Source organism: Falco naumanni, chromosome Z (genome assembly GCF_017639655.2).
Source record: "Falco naumanni isolate bFalNau1 chromosome Z, bFalNau1.pat, whole genome shotgun sequence".
NCBI lineage: Eukaryota > Metazoa > Chordata > Aves > Falconiformes > Falconidae > Falco > Falco naumanni.
In genome coordinates, this window is record NC_054080.1 from 51,268,765 (window position 1) to 51,292,253 (window position 23,489).

A 23,489-nucleotide genomic window follows, 5' to 3' on the forward strand; every position below is an offset into this window, starting at 1 on the left:
CTGTGCGGAGCGGCTCCGCGGCCCGCCCGCCGCCCCAGCTGCGCTCCAGGCAGCGCGCCGCCAGCGACTAACGCTTCCGCACGGCTGCGGCGGCCGGGGCGCTCGGGAGCCATGCGTGAGGCGCCCGCGCCGCTGGCCACAGAAGGAGCACGTCCCGCCGAAACACCGCCGCCAGCCCCGGCCCACCTCTCCGCGGCCGCCGGCGAACCGCGCCATCGCTGGGGCCCGAGGCGACCGACGCGGCGCAGCCCCGCCCGGTCCCGCCCTTCCTTCCCAACAGCGACTTCCGGCTTCGCCCGTACCTCGAGGCGGCGCGCGGTGGGTCCTAGCAACGCCGCCGCTCCTGGCAACGCCGCCGCTCGGCGCTGGCGGGCGGGGCATCGCGCATGCGCCGGGCGAGCGGCGGGACGCCCGGCGGGCACCCGGCAGCTGCCCAGTGCCGCGCCCCGGGCTGCCGCCTCGCTTGACCGCCGGCGAGCCGCCGGCATCCCGCCCGCCGCCCCCCGCCCCGCTGCCGGGGACGGTTCCGGCTCCCTGGGAAGCGGAGGCGCGGTGCCGCTGAGGAGGCCGGGCGGGGGGCTCGGCGCGCCCACCGTCTGTGCCGCCCTCCCTCCCTGGGGGCTTGCGCCGCGTCCCGTGGAGGGGTCCCTCCGGGGCTCCCCGAGACTTGGGGTGCGCCCAGGTCTCCTCGGCCCGCTGCGGCGCCCGGCTGGGCACGGGCTGGGTGCGGCCGGGCAGCTCCTCCCATCGCTCAGGCCCGGCGGCTATCAGCAGCGTAGGTGGCGTCCCCAGACACCTCTGCGTGGACTCGGGGGTGGCTGTACCCTCCTCCCAGGGCTGCTGGCGTGTCTGCAGCCGGGCAATCCTAGGCATGTTTTAGGGATGCTGAATCCCTAAAACAGATAATGGGGAATGCACAGGAAATGAAAGTAACCAACTAATGTGAAAGCCAGATGGAGACTTGGGTGTCCTCAAGTATGGGGTGGTGTTCTCCACCCAGTTTATGGAGAAAATCAAGTGGGTAATGATTTTGAGAGGCCATGAGACACTCGCAGCAATGGGGGAGATGGGTAACAAGGCTACCGCTCCCTCTCTCTTTGCCTGGCTATATGGATGGAAAGTTTCCTGTAAAACATGCGAACTGAGAGATCTCAAGCCCCAGATGTAAACATGTGTGATGTCAAAACAACAACAGCACGAGATGCTGAATAAAATCCACCCTACAATATCCTAGAAAAGTGGACATGGTATTCTTCTGGAAAGTGTCACAGGCTGAAGGGAATTAAAACAATTTTAAGTTAGCATTCTCAATAACTAACATTAATATATTATCATAACTAGATACACATTCAGATGTTACTAACCAGTAATTTGAAAGGTACTTTTTATATATTCTTGTACATGACCAGAATTTCCACAGGCCCAGAGAAATCTGGGTCCTCTTGCATGAGCAGGCTTGAATTACAGCTATCACAAACCACATTTGGAAAAGCATCAGCTAAAACAGTCTCTTAAAAGAACGTGGGTCTGTATCTGAAGAAGAAAAATGTATAATGAAGTCCATAGATTACCAGGTTATCTAGGAAATAAGTAATCCACAAATGCCTGGGTTAATTTTAGAAAACACACAGTCTAACAATGACCAAGTTGTTTGAGAACACACAGTCCAGAAGGTGAACAAGTCGCTTAAGAGACAATAATATATGGATGGATGGTGCACAGAATGGGCACATATGGAAACACGGGGGAAAAACGCTATGAGAAACTCAATTATCCTTATCAGTAGAAGGGATTACATAATTTAACTGTAACCAAAATTGACCCCAAGCAATAGCATAGGTAGAGACACATGAAGGTTGGATATATAAGACTCCAGTGAGTCTACATGACTCTTGAGTTGTGTAAGGTGCCGTGTTTCTTCAGCACTGAATATGCAGCACCCATCACTCTTGACAGGCTGCGTGTATTGTATTGCTGTTTATGTAAGTACTGTTCTCTTATCACTATGGGGAGCTGTGTTGCATTACCCGTTCTCAGGTTTTCTAGGTTGTATTTGGTCTGGTAACCTCCGCTCCACCTTTGATGTTACTTTTTAATCTGGATGCAACAACTGGAAACAAGCAGAATGAAGTCTTAGCCTTTCTTTAATTCAGACTTGAATCTAAATGTGTCAGATTTTATAACATCAAAAATCTACAGAGAAATACTATTAGAAATTTAAATTAAAACATAGCTTACATTTATTTTTATATATTTATAAAAACACTTTAAAATTGTTGGGGGTTTTGTTCTAGTTGGAATTCCCTAATAGGAGCAATATTATGCTAAAGATATTTATGAAGTTAAAATCAGCTTCTGTCAACCACAGAGCTGCATTTGGTCCTCACTCAGAAAAACACTCACACTGAATTCAAAGTACAGCTAATTGCTTGGCTTACAGGTCAGCATGACTTCCCTTGTAACTGCAAGTACTGCCATAGTACATAAGATGCTCTATCACTTTTTATTCCAAAGGGTTCTCTGTTGCTTACAACTGCAGAAATACCACTTTGGACTAAAATTTTCTAAGACATGGTGAAGTGTAGCCTGATACTGATATCCTTCAAGGTACAGACTGAACCTTTAATTGCATGAGACAAAAAGCTCAGTTATATTTTTTACACTCTCAGAGGTAAATCTCAAAACTTGATTTCTAGTTTGTGACCTGATCTGTAGAAAGTGGCCTGTGACCTGTAAAGTGGCTTTCAGCTGTGTTTTGCTACTTCTGCATCATGCAGTTATTTTAAATGTCTTGTGCCAAATCAAAGAAGTTCTTTGCCCAGAGTGCACAAAATCAGAAGATTTCATTATGCTGTAGTTATTTTTTTGCAGATGAAAAATACATCTGCTGGTGTCTGATGAGCAGTCAAAAATTGAACATGATGCAAAGTGGCCTTGGCTAATGAAAAATTATAAATTATGGGTTAATATGGAAGGAATCATAGACATTTAACACCATGTCTGCAAGTTCTAGTGTGTTTTTTGCACCATAATAGCTTACCAGATGCTGAACCAGTAAGATGAGTTTATCTGCCCAAAATAACACATGTATTATCTTTTAACTTGATTCATAAAAATTACAGTAGACACAATACTGCTGCTACATGCGTGTAGCTAAACAAACACCCTTCTTTCCTTCCCCACTGAAAAACACATCTTATCTAGACACTTAGGCATTTCTTCACAGTTCAAGGAATATTTTGGCTAAAACCTACATGTATTCAGGATAAATGGAGTTTTTTTAGAAAGGTGGAATCAAAACAGAGTTGTATCACAGATGAAATTCATCATTAACTTATTTCTTCTTCTTCAGAGAGATTTGTTGATGGATGTGTTTAGAAACTGCTTTACATGCAGGATAAAGGAGGGAACATGGTGCTTCACTGTGGCTCTGGCCCTGGTACATCAGGAAGCAAGTGCTTCACTTGCAGACAGGATACCAGCTTTTTGCCATGCGACCTAACCCACATCTGCAGGAAATTGGTTGGAATGGCTGTTTCAAACAGGCAAACTCAAGACACACAACCACACAACTCCTCACAGGAGGTACTGGTTTTCATCTATAAAGGTAATTCATGGCTTCTAACAATATGTATCAGCGTACTGACCTACCTCCTAGTCCAGCATCAGATGGCAGGTCTGGCTGAAGCCCTACAGATTCTGTCTTCACAATTAAACCGTTTGCTAAAAAATTCTGATATGGTCCTAAAAGTTTAATAGCATCAGTATGGCATGGGACTGTCAAGGTAATGTCTGGAATGCAAAAGATATTTTTTTCCTTCTGTTGTGTCTGTACTTGAACAGTTTACCTTCAATCTTATGTTTATGTAATGTACAAATGAGCTCAACTGCACACAAAATATAACTTGTTCAAACAGTTTTATTTTTCACTTTTTAAATCGAATTTTACTTTGTTTTATTTACCTTTTAAAAAGGCTTTATTCACATTAGTCTCTTTTGAAGAGCACACTGCTTTTCAATGAAGCCAAGTAATCTTGAGTTGCTTCCTTAATTAGGAAAAAAAAAATTCTTAGCTGCTCTCACTGATTTTAATACAAGGTGCAAAACTTCTGATTCTTGAGACACTTCAGATTCAAAAGACCGTTTCCAAAGATTGTCCTCAAGAGAAGCATTGCTTCTTCAAAACTAAAATATGAAATTATTTAATCTGATATGGAATACAAATGTAACTATATGATTAAACAGAGTAGTGACTTAGCTAAGGGAATCCCTGCAGATTCTCAGTTCCTGCATAGCAAAGTATTAATATACAGAGTTTTTGCAGTACTCAACACTTTCTCATCTAGGAAAAAATACAAAACTATGTATGCTGCAATAGGAGTGATTGAATATAGCTAAATAAAGACTAAATATCTGGCAATGAGATACAATTTCTACCACTGTCAGACTTCTATCTTCCTCTAAACAATTCCAGATGTACAGCCTACCTTAGTCTTAATTTTTTAACAACATGTGCCACAACTGGTCATCTGTTTGCGCATAGGAAGAAAGTTTTTTTCCTGTCTAATATGCTGATGATCTATTTTCTGATGAGCTCTTCTCTAACCATGTAGAAAGTTGGTATTTATGTCAGGGTTATGAGCTTCACAACCTCCAAGAAAATCGACTGAATTTGACTGGTTTAAGCCATTGGAAAACTGCAGTTTGTTCCTGGTCAACATAGATGGAGTAAAGTATTTCAATTAACATTTGTAAGTGACCATTTTGCATTTGAGAAGAAGAGAGCCTAGAACAAAGCACAGTTTGCTCTGGGGCAACTGCAGTGGGAGTTTCAGACACGAGTTGAGTTTCTGTACCAAAACTGAAAGCAGTAAGGTGATTCTTCGCACACAACTTAACTTTGTGTGCAAGTAGGAGGGAGGGAAGCTGGCAGAAAACCAGACTGTAAAACTTGTGCATCAGGCCACATGCCGAGGATGATCACTGAAGTGCAAAATGGTCAGGTATGCCCCTGTGAGCCAATGTACTTGTGTAAGAAGTAACCTTTTGTGCTGCTACTCCTACAGCTTTTTGCTGGTTTTGGCACCCGTGTCAGCACAACACACGGTACAGTGACTTGCAGGTGGTGCTGCGTGGGACCATCTATCTGACAGAGAGCTGACAGGCCGGCTGATTTTCAGTGCAGAGGGAGAACTAAAACTAGACCCAACAGGGCGGGCAGACAGGGAGAAAGAAGCTGCTGAGTTAAAATCTGGATCCAGGGTCTTCTGTTTGTAGAAAGGTATTTGTGGGGGAAAGTGTGGGGCGGCTGGAGGTACCTGATGCACTCAGCAGAGGCTGGCCATCTTGACAGGCAGCAAGGGGAAAGGAGGATGCAGTGGCTGAAATGCTGGGAGAGGAGTGAGCTTCATACCGATGGGTGAACAAGCCAGGAAAGGGTAGATAATGGAGAGGACAAGGGGGGTGGGGTGGGTAGCACAAAAGCTGAACTAACAGTAATCCCAGAAAAAAAAACCCAGGAGTTGATAGCAACTAAGTTGTGGGTAAGAACTTCGTAGGCTGAAGAGACCGAAACTCTGGGTTGTTGGATGCTTGGGGAAGTCAAGACATCGAGAGCAGCAGGTAGGTGAGCAGCGCTGGGGGAGCACGAGCGGCTGTTGGGGCAGCAGCACGACGGGGTAAGGCCCGGGAAAGGGCGGGCTCTGTAACAGGGCTCGTGGGGCAGGAGAAACACAAAGGGACCGGCGGGGACAACACACCCGCCCAAGGTACGGCCAGGGGTGGTGACCGTTAGCTGCTTCCAGTCTGCGAGTGGGGCGGCGTTCCCGGCTGGGAAGGGCCCCGGCGCGAGGCCACGGACTCAGACGCCGGTGAAAACGACTCTGGGGCAGCAGCCGCGGCCGCAGCGGTGCCAGCCCCCGGCCGTGCCCGTGGCGCTGAGCGAGGGAGCGCCGCCCCCGCGTCTGTCAGCCACGCTGCCACCGGCGCGACACCCACCGCAGCTCGCCCCACTCTGGGGAGCCCGGGGAGCAGCGTGGGTCGTACTCGCGGGGCCGGCCGCGGCCGCCGCCTGCGGCCAGGAGGGGAAGCGGGGCGGCACACGGCCGGGAGGCCCCCGCCCCCGCACTACCGCCGAGGGCGGCCCGCGGGGCTGCGCCGCGGCGCTCCTCCTTCGCCGCTCCGCCAACCCCGCAGCGCCGCGGCTGCCCCGCCCCCGCGGAAAGAGGGAGGAGCCACTTCTACGATGCGGGGAGAAACCTTAAATAGACTCGCTCGTTTCCTTCCTCCATTGCCGTTTCGGGGCTCCTAGGTAAGTGGTTGCTTATTGTTGTGGCTCGCGTTCTCCTCAAGCTTGCGTGGGGGGGCCAAGTCGTCTGTTTTCTGCAGGGCCTGCGCTGATTCGCCTGGGACACCCCCGCGGCCGGTTGCGGCGTGCAGGTTGGTCCCGCCCCGCCTGGCGGGAGGAGGGAGCGCAGCCGTGTCTCCCGCGGCGGGCGCTGCTGCAGGCGGCTGAGGTGGGCTGCGGGTCGGGCGCCAGCGCGGTGGGTGGCGAGGCGGCAGGCCGCCGCGGTCGAGGCGGTGGGAGGACGGGCAAGCGGGTAGATGGGCAGGCGGGTAGGTAGGCAGACGGGCGGAGTTTACCTTCCGCGCCATCACGCCTTATGGGGGCGGGGGGGGAGGGAGGGAGCAGGCGGGCTTCGCGTCCGTGTGGCGGGAGCCCTGCTGGTTGGGGAAGGGGAGCTTCGGCCGCGGCGGGCGAGCAGCGCCGAGCCGTGTGTGCGCGGGGGCGGGCGAGCGGGGGGCGGGCGGCGCTCCCGCCTGCGTGCGGCCCAGCGCGGCCCGCGTGGGTTTGTGTGCAGCGTCGGAGCCGCGGACATGCCGCGCGCGGGGGCTGCGGGCGCGACCGTGGGGCTCCCCGAGGGCTCCCGGCGGCGGTGGGAGCAGGCGCGGCGCGGGGTCCCTCGGCAGCCGGTCGGGGGCTGCCCGCCCTTGCGGAGCGCGCTGTTCATGTTTCTCATGTCTTGCCCTTGATTCTGCTCCCCAGCCTCAGTGTGTTTATTCCGACAGGGGTACTCGGACGGCAGGCAGCGTCCCGGTGAAGGCTGCAGAGCGTCGCGTCCGGGGGCAAGCATGAGCCGCGAGTACAAACCTGGAGACTTGATCTTTGCCAAGATGAAAGGTTACCCCCATTGGCCCGCCAGGGTAAGGCGCCCCCTCCCTCCGCCGCAGGCCGCAACGCCCTCCCGCGCGGTACCTGGCCCCCGCGCTGCCCTGCGCTTTGTGCCGCAAGCAGCGCCTTCAGACACCTGTGGAGAGTAATGCGGCTCAACCGCGTCGCACCTTCAGCCTCGCCTCCTGCCAGGGAGGGCACGGTTGCACTCCCGTGGTTGGAAGCGACTTCTGAATCGCGCTGCATATCCTGTGCTGTGCTCTGGCTTGCTGTTGTCTTATGCTTATCTTGTGTCCCTTCTCCTGTAACAGACAGACCTCTCTAGGAGTCGTTAGTTGGCCTAATTTGCATAATAACTTTTAGAAGTGAGGGGCGCTGTATGGTAGCATGATGCTGGAGCTCTGCAGGCACCTAACTGTATGGAAATACTGTTCCGAATAACTGTGCTTTTTTGAAAAAAAGAAAAACATAGTTGTGGCAGGGTAACTCTTAGTCAGCTGTTCCTACAGTGCTGCTTCTAGCATAACCTAAGTATGCGATGAGTTGTCCAGGCCTTTTTTTGCCCTCTCCCTGGGAAGAGCCTTGGCAAGTTCTGTGATGGCTGTAGGTCATTTTCCAGTTGTGGGAACATAGATAAAATAATGATGAGATACATAGGAAAGGTGCTGGCTTAAGAATTTTTTTTTGTAAACGGCTTATTGACCTTTCCTCTTTGTTGTACTTGATATTTTGGGCTTGGGCAAGTTACCAGCTATCCCCAAGGGTAGGAAGTCTAGCTGTTACTTATGCTCTAAGAGGGACAGTAGTTGGGTGGAGTTGAATTGTGCTTTTTACCTGTATATGATGTCTCTCACTTGTAAAGAAAATGGTCATGTGAAAAGTGTTGCTGTAACACAAAGTGGTGTAATTTCTTATTGTTGGTAAGTCTTTGATTTTGCTGTATTTTTTTGATTTACAGTTAAAAAGAGATCTTGAGACCTCCTTTACTTCTCTGTAGCTTTTTTCCCCTTTTACTTATTTTCCCCTAGACTGTTCTTAAATGTTACCTGACTTGAGTAATAGTCTGTCTTTTCCTTAGGTGGATGAAGTTCCTGAAGGAGCAGTAAAGCCACCTGCGAATAAAATGCTTATTTTCTTTTTTGGCACCCATGAGACGTAAGTCTGTTATATTTAAGGGTCGTATTATTTTCGTTGTAGAGTGCCATGACAAGAACTTAACTGCTTGTCTGAGTGCAGTGTATTTTAAACTATAGCATTCAGTAGCAGACCAGCTCTTCCTAAATTAATCCTTTGACAAGACATGCTTCTCTAACATTTGCTTAAGCTATTTAAGGCATTGGTAAGACCATAACCATACCATGTAGACTTTCCTTGTCAGAAGAAAAATAATTGTACCCACAGTAGTATGACTGGTAGGTTTTTGTTTCTTAAGTAATGGACTTTCATTATAGTTTCATATATCCTCAAAATTCTTAACACTAGATTGTCAAAGTGCAGTAAGGCTGAGGACAATGAAATAGGCAAAATTTGAGAAACAGACAGATAATAAAGTATTGTGTTTTGGGGTGTTTTTTCTGGAGAGGTTTGGGGTTAGTGGGTATTGGTTTTTTATAAGATCTGGAGAGAAAAATGAGGCAGTGCAATCAGCTTTATACCTGCGGTTTTCAAAATACTTAGCTTTGGGTACTTTCAGCAGTGCTAGCATTTTGAATTTGTATAGTGTTTACTTTGAAGGACTGTATTTCTTCCACTGCTAAATTTGATTGTAAATATGCTGAATTTTATGCAGTTCTGTCTTTTTGCAAATTATGCTACTTTATAGCATGACTAGTTGTCCTAATGTAGATTTCTAAGACTTCAAAGTCAGTGCTACATTTCTTGTCTGAGTTGTTTGTTAAAAAGAATCAAAACCTATAACGGTGTGGGTTTAATTCTGTGCTTTTTCTTAAGGAAATGGCAAATGGTATTTAAACAGATCAGAGATAGAAGTTCTGTGTACAAGTACTCCTGTTTATTGTATTTAGAGTTATAAAATTATTTGGGTTGGAAGGGACCTTGAGGAGAGTTCTAACTCTCCTGCCATGGGCCAGGACACCTACTAGACAGGTTTGCCCAAAGCCCCATCCAGCCTGGCCTTGAACACTTCTGGGTATGAGGCTCTGACCAACCTGTTCCAGTGTTTCACCAAACTCACAGTAAAGAATTTCTTCATAATATCTAAAATAAAAGAGGATAGGTTTAGACTAAAACCACTACCCCTTGTCCTGTTGCTACAGGCAGTATTAAAAAGTCTCCCTGTCTTTCTTACAAGCCCTGTTTAGGTACAGCGTGGCTGCTATAAGGTCTCCTTGGATCCTTCTCTAGGCTGAACCACCCCAAGTCTCTTAGCCTGTCTTTATAGGAGAGGTGCTCCAGCCCTCTGATCATCCTCATGGTCTTCCTTTGGACTTGCTCTAACAGGTCCATATCATTTTGTTGGGGGCTTCAGAGCTGAAAGTAGTATTGCAGGTGGGGGTCTCATGAGAGCAGAGTAGAAGGTGAGAATCCCCTCCCTCCACCAGCTTGCCATGCTTCTTTTGATGCAGTCCAGGACATGGTTGGCTTTCTGGGCTGCAGGCACACATTGTTGGGCCATGATGAACTTTTGTTCCAGAAGCTCCCCTAAGTCCTTCTTTAGTCCTTCTTGTCAGGGCTGCTGTCAATGCATTCTGCACCCAACCTATATCGATACTGGGGGTTGCCCTGACCCAGGTGCAGGACTTTGCACTTGGCCTTGTTGAATTTCATGAGGTTTGCATGCACCTCTCAAGCCTGTCCAGGTCCCTCTGAAAAGGAGGAAAGGCTTTGGGTTTTTTCTTCTTTTTCTTTATCTTACTAAGTATTTATTGAAATTGCCTTAATCTAGTACTTCACATCTGTCTTTTAGTAAGCCATGCTAAGACAAGATACATTGCCCTGTTGAATTAAAGAGTAAGCATTCTCTACTCTGTTATAACGTGTTACTTGTTCTTTGTTTTAAGAAGTGATTTCTGTGAAGAAGACTTCTATATGTTTGGCTTGTATGCCCGTGCATTTCTTTAACTGTTATCTTTCAGTATATTGAAAGTGTTGCTTTTTCTTATTCTGAAATTTTGTTTTAACTGGATTATTTTTAATTTAATTAGTTAGAAGATTTTCTTTGTTAGCTTGGAGCTCTTTTTTTTCCTTTAAATTGTTCTCTTGCCTTACATTGTCCAGATTCAAAGATTTTTTTATTAACATTTAAGCCTCTTTTTTTTTCCTAAGAAAGCAGCTGCTTTTTCTGTTTGTTTGCAAACTACTCAGTTTTTAATTGTTCCCGTTTTACAGTAGTTAGGTGTCTTATCAGCTTCAGTCTGATGAGATGCAGCGTTGGCTGTGTCTTGGTCAGACACTCAACGCCCTGGGAAACAGGGGTCCCGTATGTGTGGTGCTAGTAATGGAAGACTTGAGCTGTTGAAGGCAGAAGTTGAGAAAACCAAAGATGCTTATGTAGCAGAACTAGTTGTTGCACTAGTAATGAATATTGTATCTTAATAAAATTTGGTGCTTACTGCTTTGAAAAAACTAACCATTTAAACTATGAAATTTTTTCTTGTTTGTTCTCTCCTTAAGGGCATTTTTGGGACCAAAGGACATATTCCCTTACCTTGAAAATAAAGATAAATATGGCAAACTGAATAAAAGAAAGGGTTTTAATGAAGGTTTGTGGGAAATCGACAACAACCCCAGAGTGAAGTTTTCTCATCAGCAGGTAAGAGTCTGCAAATGAGTCTGTATGTAGAGGCTGCAAATCTTTGTTGCTGTGCTGTTGTGGGGAAAAAGGCAAGGAGTGTTTCCCAGCTGTAGGGTAATGAATTAGTGCTGTTGTTCAGCTGTGGGTTAGACCAGTTGTGTTTTTTAAAAAATACTTTAAATCTAATATTTGTCATAAGAGGTGGAAGGTGTTTAAATGGAGATACCTATTTATTGTAGCAAGCTTGTGACGAATCATGTGGACAGTTTGGGAACACAAGGCTAAAAGTTTTAACACTTTACAGTATACATCAAGTTTTACTTACAGCTATATATATGCTTATAACTATGTCTATTTCTCAGATACTTAACTTTGGAACTATATAGCTGTGCTTGAAAAGTGGTAGTTTTTTCGAATCTCAGTCAACTACTTTCTGTCCTCTAAACCCAAGTGCTTTTCTCCACAAGTATCCTTGTAATAAAGTAATCCTTAGTGTATAGTATTATCCTTCTAGTGGTTGGAAACAATGTGATGCTTGAATTTTGCCCCCAAACTGTGACTTGACTTCCTTGATTTGCTCCTCATTTCATGCTTTCTTGGTAAATCTTCCAGGCTTAAACTGGAGCTATGCAGTGCTGCCCATAGAAAGACCCAAACTTGATCAAGAAATTGTCTTGCTCATTTTCTTTACCTACCTGCTGTGAACACTTTGTAGCCTCTTGGTTTTGCAGTGTGCACCGGACCCTGATCACATTGCCTTGTAGGGAAAGCTGCAGTAATAGTAAAAAGAATTGGTTTCTTTTGGTATTACTTCCTGCTCTTGCAGGACGTGCCAGATTGCCATTTTAGCACCAGTGAATCCCTGCATTCATAAGGTATTTGAAGTTACTATGTTTCTAGTTTGAAGGAGAACATGGATAAAGAGTTACAGAGTTTCTGAAGTAGAGTTGAGAGGTAAGATGATGTATTCCAGATGTACATTTTTTCTGCTTCGGAATATGGAAAGATGCGGATCCCCTCAGCACAGTGGGAAGGACTTCATTAATAAGGGACAGATTCTTTCTGATACTGCAAAATGAGTCTGTATACCTTCTTGCTTTTTTCTTTGTGACTGTTTAGGAGAGATGCTCTGTGGGTGGCTGAGGCAGTTGTGAACCTTAAGTGAGGTGTATGTTACCAGTCATTCTAACAAGGTGAAAATCGGGGTATGAACAAGCTTGTCTAATACTTTGTTTCGCAGCAGGAATCAGTAACTTAAGCAGTGCTCTGCATTGCTTGTGTAGCATGTCAGACATTCCTAATACATTTCCAATTGGAAAGACACAACATACTGTCAAGAGATACTTTCAGACTGCTTTCCTAGTCTGGCAGCTCTTCTGCAGGGTAGTCGTTTCCACCTTTTGAGTTCTGTTCAGATACTTCATTCAACTTCAGTGGTAGATCCTACACAGATGCTTTCTGTGAACTGGTCAGGTTCTGTCTTATAGCCATTGGCTTGTTCTTTGCTATTTTTTCCCCCCCTGTTGCTTTGTTTTAAAAAAAGTCTTTCTTTCTGCAAGTTGTATTGAAAATCTGCTCCTATAAGTGAGGCTTGAAATTACTAGAAAAAGAAACTGTTCTTAGTAGGAATGTTCAAACTGGAATATTGTGTCCAGTTGTGGGCTTCTCAGTACAGGAGACACGGACATACTGGAGAGAGTCCCATGAAGGGCCACAAAGATGATGGAGCATAACATCTCTGCTATGAGGAAAGCCTGAGAGAGCTTAAACTATTCAACCCTGGGGGGGCTCAGGAGAGATCCATCAGTGTATACAATACATGAAGGGAGGGGGAAGAGAGATGGAGCCAGGCTTTTTTCAGTGGTGCTTAGTGACAGGACCAGAGGCAGTGGGCACAAGCTGAAATACTGGAGGTTCCCTCTGAAAATGAGCAGGTGGGTTTTATTGCTGTGAAGGTGGGTGAGCATGTGTGGCGTATGATGCTAGAGACATAGCCACAAGCATGGGCACAGGTTGCTCAGGGAGGCTGTAGAGTCTCCATCTGTGGAGATAGTCAAAAGCCATCTGGAAATGGTTCTGTTTGGCTAGCTCTGGGTGTCACTGCTTGAGCAGAAGGGTTGAACCAGGTTGAATTACAGAATGAAGTAATACAGTAAACTTGCACAAATTTCCTTCTGAATTTTAACTCTAACTTTAGAAAACCTTTCTTTTGCTAGACTTCTCTTTCTAGCCTGTGCTGTGCATTGTTAAAAAGTTGGAGTAAATTACAGAATGGTTGGGGTTGGAAGGGACCCCTGGAGATGATCTAGTCCAACGCCCTGGTAAAGCAGGTTCTCCTAGAACAGGTTGCACAGTCATGTCCAGGTGGGTTTGGAATGTCTCCAGAGAAGAAGACTACACAGCCTTTCTGGGCAGCCTGTTCCAGTGCTGTGTCACCCTCGAGTTCTTCCTCATATTCAGATGGAACTTGTGTTTCAGTTTCTGCCCATTGCCCCTTGTCTTGTCAGTTGTCACGGCTGAAAAGAGCCTGGCCTTATCCTCTTTAACACCCACGCTTAGATAATGGTATGCATTCATAAGATCTCCCCTCAGTCTTCTTTTCTCCAGGCTAAACAGGCCCACCTCTCTCAGCCTTGCCTCATAAGGGAGATGCTCTAGTACCCTTATCTTGGTAGGCCTCCACTGGCCTATTTCTAGCAGGTCTGTGCCTCTCTTGAACTGGGGAGCCCAGAACTGGGCCCAGCACTTCAGGTGTGGCCTCACCAGGGCAGAGTAGAGGGGCAGGATAACATTCCTTGACCTGCTGGCCATGCTTCTGATGCGCCACAGGATCCCATTGGCTGCCTTGGCCACCAGGCCCCACTGCTGGCCCAAGGGCAGCTTGCTGTCCTCCAGGACTCCCAGGCCCTTCCCCGCAGAGCTGCCTCCCAGCAGGTCAGCCCCAGCCCGTGCTGGTGTGTGGGATTATTCCTCCCTGGGTGCAGGACCCTACACTTGCCTTTGTTACATAAAGTTCCTCTCCATCCAACTCTCCAGCCTGTCCAGGTCTTGCTGAACAGCAGCACAGCCTGCTGGTGTACCAGCCACTCCTCCCAGTTTTGTGTCATCAGCAACCATGCTGAGGGGACAGTCTGTCCCTTCATCCAGGTCACTGGTGGATGAATTGAACAGGACTGGACCCAGTGCTGACCCCTGGGGAGCACCATGGCTACCAGGCCTCCGGCCAGACTGTGCTGCTGATCACAGCCCTTAATCACATCTGCCAGCCCTTGCAGCACTCAGGAGTGCATCCCTTTGGGGCCTGTGGATTTGTGGGTGTCAGGTTTGCTTAAGTGAGCTCTAATGTGATCTTCCTCAACCAAAGGAAAATCTTCCTTTCTCCAGACTTCCTCTCTTACCTCCAGGGCAACTGGAGGGTTAGTCTTGAAGCAAAGAAGGCATTCAGTAACTTCTTGCCTTCTCGGTGTCCCTCATCACCAGGGCACCCACCTCATTCAGCAGCAGGCCCATGTTTTCCCTAGTCATCCTTTTCCTGCTGATGTACTTGGAGCCTTGTTTTTGATCTCCCTTACCAGATTTAATTCCAAATGAACCTTAGCCTTCCATGTTGCCTCCCTGTGGTTCTGAACACATCCCTATATTCCTCTCAAGTGGCCTGTCCCCTCTTCCACATCCTGTAAACTTTATTCTTTTGTTTGAGGTTGCCAGAAATTCCTTGCTCGTCTATGCAAGCCTCCTACCTCCTTTGCTTGATTTCTTATTCATATGGATGCATTGATCTGGAGCTTGGAGAAAGTGATGCTTGACTACTAGCCAGCTTTCTTGGACTCCCCTACCCTCTAAGGCCCTAACCCATGGGATTCTTCCAAGTAGGTCCTTGAAGAGGCCGAAGTTAGCTTTCCTGAAGTCCTAGGTTGCAGTCCTCCTTGTCATGCTTCCTCCACTTGGGATGCTGAACTCTGCCATCTCATGATCACTGCAGCCAAGGCTGCCCCTGATCTTCACATCTCCACCAGTCTTCCTTTGTTTATGAGTACAAGGTCCAGCAGCATGCCTCACCTCATTGGCATCTCCACCACCTGCATCAAAGTATTATCGTCAATGCGCTGCAGGAACCTTCTGGACGGCTTGTGCCTACCCATGTTGTCTTTGCAGGGACGTAAAGCTAAATCAAGGCCTTAGTCAGCATTTAGCCAGCTCTTGTTACTTGTGGGCAGTTCTTGTTGGTGCTGAAGGAGTACATATGCAGCTGACTGGCTTTGACAGTCTGTAAAATAAATTGGGATCTAAAACAGAGTTAGTGTTACTTCATGTGAAATAGAACTGCCAATAAGGGTATGTTTCAGAGATAGCTTTACTATCTTTGTCAGGTTAATCAGTCATGGATCTTCCATGGTTTTTCACAAAGCACTACTTTTTGGGTTTAATTCTTAGAATGTCAATATTATGTCAGTGTTCCACCAAAGATTATAGATGAGATGGAGGAACATCCCACTTTCTCAAGAATAAGAAAATTGTAGTGTGATGTTTGGTTTTTGTTTTGATTTTACTTTTTTCAGCTTATGTGCTGAAATTAGCTTTATTTAGTACTTTGCAGGATAACATACAGTTCACAATGATGACACTTGAGGTACTTTAACATTCTTGTTGGTTTCCTTGATGTTTTGACTATGTGGCAGTTTTCCTGTTCATGAAGATGTTGCTTTAGCATCCTATTCTCAAAGTGGAGAAACAATTATGTACAGTTTCTCACTTCTAGTAAAAAGGGAAGGATGCTTATCTGCTTGATAACAGTCTCTGTGGCTATCTTGATTAACAGCTAAGGGTTTGCTGAGGGGTTGGGCTTCTGTATATTTTGATTGGGGAAGGAAGTTTTTAAGACTGCTTGATACAGGTATTTAGTCAGTTTTACTGGGAGTTTATGGGGAAGCTGATACCTGTTTTAAGGGTAGCAGAGTGGTTGAAATTGGCTTCTGAGGCCTTCCTTCCCATCTTTGCCAGAGGGGTATGGTAAGGCAACAGAACCACTCGTGTTGGGGGCTTTGGCACAGTTTACCCATTTCACATAAGCTTTTGTTACTGGTTCTGGTAACATAAAAAACAAGAAATGCGTAGGAGAAAACACATCAGCTTCCTTCCAGCCAACTCTGCTCACTAGTCACCAGTCCCTTTGTTGCACATGGCAGTTGGTCCCTTGGGTGAGGAGATGGCAGTGCAAGAGACTGATGCTACTGTGTAGGGGTTACTTTGCTTCTGCTGTTCCTCCTTTCTTACTCAGTTGCTCAGGTGTGGGCTTCTCTGTGGGCTGCCATCCCTTCTGTCCCTGCTCAGGCAATTCCTCTGGACTGGAGCCTGGCTTGGGTGACTCCTTGGGTGCCTTCTCTTCCCACCTGGCATCCTTACCAGGTGACCCCTTGGGTGCCTCCTGCCCTGGCATCTCAGTTGGCTCAGTGTCCCTCACGCCCTGCACAGGCATCGTGTCTGTGTCAGCAGCCCCTTCTGCAGCACCTCCAGCCCTTCTCAGGCAGGTGCTTCTCTCCTCAGTGATTCCCTTCGCACAGTGGTGGTGTGAAGGCACTGTGCATTCCTGGTGGGCAGGTTTGGGGGGGGGTGGGGGGGTGGCTCCATTTGCCTGTTGCTGAGCCATCTGGAACCGTTTTTGACCAGCTCAGGGCAATCCTAGGCTGGGTTCCACACAGGTGGCTGGCAGTAGGTGCTGACACCTGCCTGATGTTTTCCCTGGTGTAGTGTGTGGGAGAAGAGCAGTGTAGGCAGCAAGTGATCTCAAAAAATGAAGTAGTTGTTTATGAAGACTGAGAGGAAAGGTAGGTAACATAAGCATACTGGCAAGATACTGGTTTTCTAACTATATATTAGTATATAACAGCCTATTAATATGTTGCAGCATTCAGTACACATTGGTGAGTGGAAAAGATTTTTTTTTTAGCTGAGGTCTGAGATGAATGAATGTAGTTGAAGATATTTCTTCATCTCTATATTTGATGCACATGCAATTCGTTGGGTTTAGAAAATATTCTTAAGAGTTAAGTGAAGCACAGTTACTGGACAGTAGCAGGGAAGACAGTTCAGTTGTCAGAGCCTTAAAAATTCAAGGTGAGTAGATAATTTTGTGTTTGGCTACACAGCAGGTAAGGTCAGAGGAGATTGGGTAATCACATGGAAAAGCTGGCAAAGTCGGGCTTTTATTCTGGATACAGTAATAATATTAAAGGGACAGACTTGTCAGCTATTCATATAGAGGAATTCACTTGCATGTTTCCCCCCCTGTTCTTTTACTGGGCATATTTTGCCTTGATAAGTTCTTCAGAGAGCTGCTTTTTCTGTTTAACTGCCAGAACTGGCTGGAATGTTCTGAAAGCATTATTTATACTTTGCAGATGTTGCTTGTAAATGCTAGTAAGGGAGGTGGAGGGCAGAAGGGAGCTTGTGGCTTGGGCTTAAATCCAAACCCACTTCCTCAGTGCGGGAAAAAATTAAGAGTCAGGGGCATTCTGCCAGCTTTGTTTGAAGGAGGTAATGGTTAAGATTGAGAACGTGATACATAATGTAATGGAATAAAAGAGTAATTTTAGCTTTACTTTCTGTATTTCCATGTTTCAGACTTGATGTCTTTAGCTTTTATCATGATCTCTTTTCTGCTCATGTTTTCAGGAACAGGTAGTTGGCTCATTTAAGATTGATGGCTCATGTAAAAAAGCATTTCTTGACGATAGCATCACAAGTTTTATTTGACCGAACCCAATTTTTAAAAATTATACATAAGAGAAAACTTAAAAATTGCACTATTTCTAGTGTGAAAAGGAGTTACAGCATTAGAGCTTGGAAATTTGATAATGATAAGGCAATTTAAATTGAAAAAGGAAAGTAATGAAATAAGGTATATTGTAATATTATTGTAGTACTGGTAAGGGGTTCCTTAGCATGATGCTTCCTTCAGTAATATGGTATAACACTTCTCAGTGTCATTATTGTAGCTCAGGAGGAGATTTGGATCTCATTTTTGATGTTTTTGTATTGAAGTCCCATCCAGCTGTTAACACTACCGTCAAGGAAGCTGTTCAAGAAGGTGGTGAGGAGCCTGCTGGAAGAAGTGAAGAAAAAGCAGTAGCTAAAAGAAGAAAGGCTACTGTCCAGAAAGTAAGTGACTGAATGTTTTGTTTTTAAAGTCAAAACTGTGTTGCATTGCCAGTGTTCAAAAAGAATCTAGAATGTTGACATGAACACTTAAAAGTGCTCAGGTAATGGTGATACAGTGAAAAAGTGTAGCGTGTAGTTACATTATCATGAACACAAAGTGGAATTTTAAGTTCCACTATGGTATGTTGCTGGTTTTTAACCTGTTCTGACAACCATCAACAATCATGTACTGGAAAAAGTGGCCCTGCCTTAGGCTTTTAGATGTGTGCCTAAGAAAGAATTGTGTCCAAGACAAAGTATTCAGAGTGAAAACCAGCCTGATGGTTATTAGTGTGTTCTCTTTTCACTATGAAATACTTCTAAATGTGTTCTTTTACTCTATATTGACTCTTTTTACAGTTATACTCTAAACAGGATAGTTACTTAAGTACAGTACCTGGAGTGGAAGAGAAGGAGCTGGGTACTTCTAAGGAAGACGATCTAACTTCTGAAAAAAACAGTAAAGAAGTATGTGAAAGCTTTTTCTGTGTACCAAAGAACATATTAATACAATGCGTATCTGTTACGAAGAAGCTATAGTTAATACTACTGTAACAGTCTCAGATGCTGTTTAATTATATAAAACTTACGTATTCACTTATGTTTATGCCTCTCTTTGAAACTAACAGGAATTGAAGCTTTCATCTTAGGAACCTTTTAGTATGGCTTGTCTATAAGATCAATTAAAACAGATGTAACAGTGTGGTTTTTATCACTTTGTATTGCAAATGTACTTTTTTAAAGGACTAGAGAAAGAGTTTAGACTAAAACATACCTTTATTTAAAACAGTATTATTTATTTAGTACTTATTTCTTACCTTCCAGAAGCAAATCCTGATTACTAGGTAATAATGACTTTAATAACTTAAAAGCAGGAGGTGTCTGCATACATATTATGGGGTTCTTGTCTAAATTATATGCCAGAGGCTTCAGTTGTGGAAAATACTTAGAATCATTAAAAATATATTTTTGTGAAGACTCTTAGCACCATTTTTAACCTTGACAGGGTGTGGTGAAAACAAGTGATGATTCTATTCCTAAAGTTCCTAGAAGAGGAAGAAAAAGAAAGGTAACAGTATGTTCCTTTAATTATTTTTATTATCTATATATAATATAAAAGAAAACATAAATTATGTATTATATATGTGCATTATAAATATTCATGTAACTATTTTATTTTATATATAATTTATTTAATTACTTCACCTTACTGAAATTTTTGGATGTGATGATACTGGATATTGTTTTCTTTAATGACAGATTATGTGTAAGCTGTGTTTGATACTCTCCTCCCTCATTTCAAATGGCTGAAAGATTTGTAGGAATGGAGGTTTTCCTAGAGGATGCTTTACAAGTTTTAATTCTGTTTGAACTTAACCAGTTACCATCTTTTCCCAAACACTTCATTGCCGAGTAGAAAAAACTAAGACATAAACTGTTGCTAGACCACTGACAAAGTAGTCTGTTCTGAAACTCTGAAAAAGTTTAACATGTTTGTCATACTGAACTAACACCTGAAATACTCCCTCTTGTAAGGTTGTGATTTTGTGGTCTTTTTAACCTGCAAAAAAATGGACTTCCTCTGAAAGAAGCAGCTTCACCTGCTTGCTCAGCATGCTCGAGCCTTACTGTTCATGTGGTCACACAGCAAGCCAGACTGGGGAACTGGCCCAACTGAAAACTAGTTTAAAGTGGGGTAGAGTTTAATTTTAATCTGAAACCATTTAATTTGTAACATTAGTGCTGACAGCAGGGATGGGATGAGTGCAAGGTAACTAACTTTAGTATGTTGTCACAGGTAAGCAACATGCTGACTATCATTTGCTTAATGGAAAAGGGAGATAGTGCCTGGATGCTATTGCAGAAGTGACTTGAATATTTAAACCACATAGTTTAAATAATACTTTATTTTTAAAAAATATGTAGACTTACATAGAAATCTAAAATAAAATTCAAAGAAAGTCTCCAGTCTGAAACAAGTTGAACGAATGTCTGTGACTATGCATAAAAGTGATTTCAGCTTGTAAACAAGAGAAGCCTTACAGATGGCACACAAAAAGATCTCATTCTTTGCATTTTCAAAAAGCACTGAAATTGTATGGTTGTGGTGCATTTTTCTTTTTGTTCGAGGTGGGGTTTTTTTGGCATCAGAAGTCACTGCAGGCTTAAGATTTCCACTGTCACACTAGCTTCAGCTGACAGGCTTGTATTTGGCATGTGCTGCATGGGGCAAGGGATTTAATAAGAAATTTGCATTACTACAGGCCATTGCTGAACAGAAAAAACATTTCAAGGGATTTGGTGTATGCTTGTGGGTCAGAAAAGAGTTGGATATGCAGTTACATGACTTCAAATATATCTTACTTGCCTTTAAAAACATGGTGTTCTTTTTCCTAGGATTGTGAAAAAAGCACTCTAGCAGGTATTTTGTCTTCATTTAAGAAGACTTTCTGTAGGCTGATGAAAAGCACAGTATGAAAGGTGTGCTTCTACTGTGTTCTAGATTGGTCTCTAGTCTTTAAAATTGTCTTATTATAGGTGCCCACAAATAATATAAAGATAAATAGGTACTTGTTTGTAACTTCTCTGTTGCTGCTAGCTGATGCACCTGCATCCAGGATACTAAATCCAGTGAACATTTTCTCTGGGATTTTTTTCTCAGTTCTTGTTTTCATGCATGTATGGATATGGAATGTTTCTGTAGGGAGATGTGTTGTTTCATCAGGATTTTCTTTTGTGATAAGTTCTATCTGTCTTTACAACCAAACTCCATAAAATGACTATGTAGATGGGGGTCATTATGTCCAGTTAGTGCAACATACCTTTTTTTCCTTGCCAGTAATTGGCTGTAGTGCTTTTTGGAGGCAGATGTTTTTCCGAGTAGCGCCATCTACTGGCTTAATACTGTCGTTGCCCCTAAAGGAAGGTACTTCACCTGGTGTGTGAAAGGCGATCAACAGAGTCGAGTTACTTGTTTATTTCATGTGTGCGCCAAGATGGGTGCTGGGTAGTAAATCCACAAAGCTAGCACATCTTTTCCTGTTTTTAGGAGGTTTATTTACAGCAACTTTATATACTTCTCAAGTGGAGATGTTAGTCATTGTACATGATTTCCTGTAACTCTTTACATAGTTGTATATATAATACGCGTGCTCCAGTGTTGGGGCTGCCTTTTCAAAGTTTCTGCTTCAGCAGGAGTTACTCTTACTATTATGTTGTAATGAGGATAAGTTACTTTCAGGTACTTTGTCTCAGCAATTAGTAGGTCTGAAAACTTATTTCTTACCCTAGTTCTACAACACTGACTCTACAGGGTCACTGTGTCTGTGTTGTGTTAGCTTATGAGTTCCTTGGATTATTTAATATTCCTTCTTTGGCCATCTGTCATCACTTTGATGCAGCTAGGGGAGGTAATAGCATTTCAAAGAGTATTTCTATATGGGTGATGGGGTGTGTAGGGAAATGTGAACTTAACCTGCTTAAAACTGGTTCTGGCATGCTGTTATGGTAATCCTAAAAATACTTACAAATAATGTTTTTCCTTTGTTGTACCAAGATGGTTTATTATTCTGAAGTTGAATGGGCTGACTGAAATTACATGAAACTTTACTATGTGATGGTATGGAGAGAGTGAAATTAGTGGTATTTAAATACAAGCTGTTACTATATTTGGAAACATTTTTCATCTGTACAAGCAATAGCATAATAATGCATTTCTAGGAGCTTAAAACTGTTGTTTGAGAAAGTAATTGAGATATTGGTGCCCTGTGTTTTTTCACTTACAAAAATCCATTCTTTAAATTAGGCTGTAAAACAAGCTGAAGCTGAGGAGGCAGCAGCAGTTCCTGTGCCAGTATCTCCAAAAGTAAGCCCCAAAAGAGGAATTGAGATATTGGTGCCCTGTGTTTTTTCACTTAACAAAAATCCATTCTTTAAATTAGGTTGTAAAACAAGCTGAAGCTGAGGAGGCAGCAGCAGTTCCTGTGCCAGTGTCTCCAAAAGTAAGCCCCAAAAGAGGACGACCAGCAGGTAACTTGAAAATAAAGATTTATTTTTTTTATCCCAGAAATGTCTTAGTAAAATTAGTCAGCTGTCTCTTTACTGCAAAGTGCTACTGGAGTGTTTTCTCATGCTAAAGGCGGTCTTTGCTAATAGGTTGTAATGAGAAAACACCTCATGTCAAACTGACGAATTTATGACATAAATGGGTTTAAAGTGTTAGCATTAATGCTCAGTTCTCTAAGTATGACTTGTTGGTTTTGGGTACAAGTATCATCTTTAGAAAAACCTTCTTTATAGAATACCGCTGAAGTGCAGAGATGGGATATAAGCTCTTTGTGCATTGTTGCTCCATAAAAGTTAATATTCATTAAAGGTCTGTAAAATACTTTGTGTTAGAGTATCCATAAAACATAAGGTAACTAGGGGGACACACAGCTTGTAGGTGGAGCTCAGAGAACAGTAAAAACAAAGCTGGAGAGACTTGCTTAAAAAGATATTTAAGGCAGTCTGTAGATTGAAATGAAAAGAAGATAGACATGCTTTTTTTAAGATGTATAATAAGAACCATTTGGTGATAGTTCTGCAATGCTTGTTTCAAAGTATCAATGATCTAATTAATTGCAATTCTTGGGTAACCTTGCAGATATTCTTGAATTGATTATTAGCTACTACTTAGTGCTGCAAGAACTGCCTTCCGAAGTACATTGTATGAGCATCTAGTCTAGAAACAATTTATACTTATCTGTATTGGCTGACCATTTGAAAATTACTTTTAGAAAGTGCAAGTACAGTTAACTAGACTTGATTACCTTGGAAACTGAGGAAACAAAGTATTACTTCAGCTCCCCTTCTCCCTGCGCACCCCCTCCCATCTCATTTTTATTTGTATTCATCAATATTTGTATGTGGTTTAGCTTATTTCACCTTCTGTAGAAAATACCTTTTTATAAGATGTACATTGCAGCATTTTCTGATGTTGATAATGATGCATGCATCTCTTGCTTAAGCACTCCATGCTGACATCAGCAAGAGTCCCAATACTTGAGTATTAGGTTTCCTAACCACATGTTCACTGTGGTATTGGGCAAGTATTTGGAGGATATAAATGCCAAGAAGGCAGATAACAGTATTTGTCTAGTCCCCTAATAATGTGATGAATCTGGGGAAGTGCAATTTTGCAGTATACTGTAGTGTGGTGGCAGAACTTCTCGACAGTGATTTGTTATCAAGGAAAGTGATGGAAGCCCCATGATAAATCTAAAAATACTGTTAAGCAGAGTGGACAAATGTGGACACTAAATGGCTTCTTTCCATTCTCTTAATTTCAGACCTACTCATTCTCTAATTTGAGTCTTGTTCATACTA

General features: G+C 43.9%; 1 protein-coding gene across 5 annotated transcripts in view; it reads left to right on the forward strand.

Annotated features, from left to right (window-relative positions):
- Positions 1-6,211: 6,211 nt before the first annotated feature.
- The window catches only part of PSIP1 (PC4 and SFRS1 interacting protein 1), a 39,596-nt gene continuing 22,318 nt past the window's right edge, over positions 6,212-23,489 (forward strand). The window contains exons 1-9 of one of the 5 annotated variants that reach the window (XM_040579985.1): positions 6,212-6,310; positions 7,069-7,203; positions 8,250-8,326; positions 10,805-10,943; positions 17,967-18,083; positions 18,483-18,590; positions 19,129-19,191; positions 21,928-21,987; positions 22,064-22,151. In XM_040579985.1, the coding sequence (XP_040435919.1) occupies positions 7,132-7,203; positions 8,250-8,326; positions 10,805-10,943; positions 17,967-18,083; positions 18,483-18,590; positions 19,129-19,191; positions 21,928-21,987; positions 22,064-22,151 (724 nt within the window). In that variant the 5' untranslated portion in view covers positions 6,212-6,310; positions 7,069-7,131. The other 4 variants (XM_040579984.1, XM_040579983.1, XM_040579987.1 and 1 more) reach the window with 4 other exon arrangements.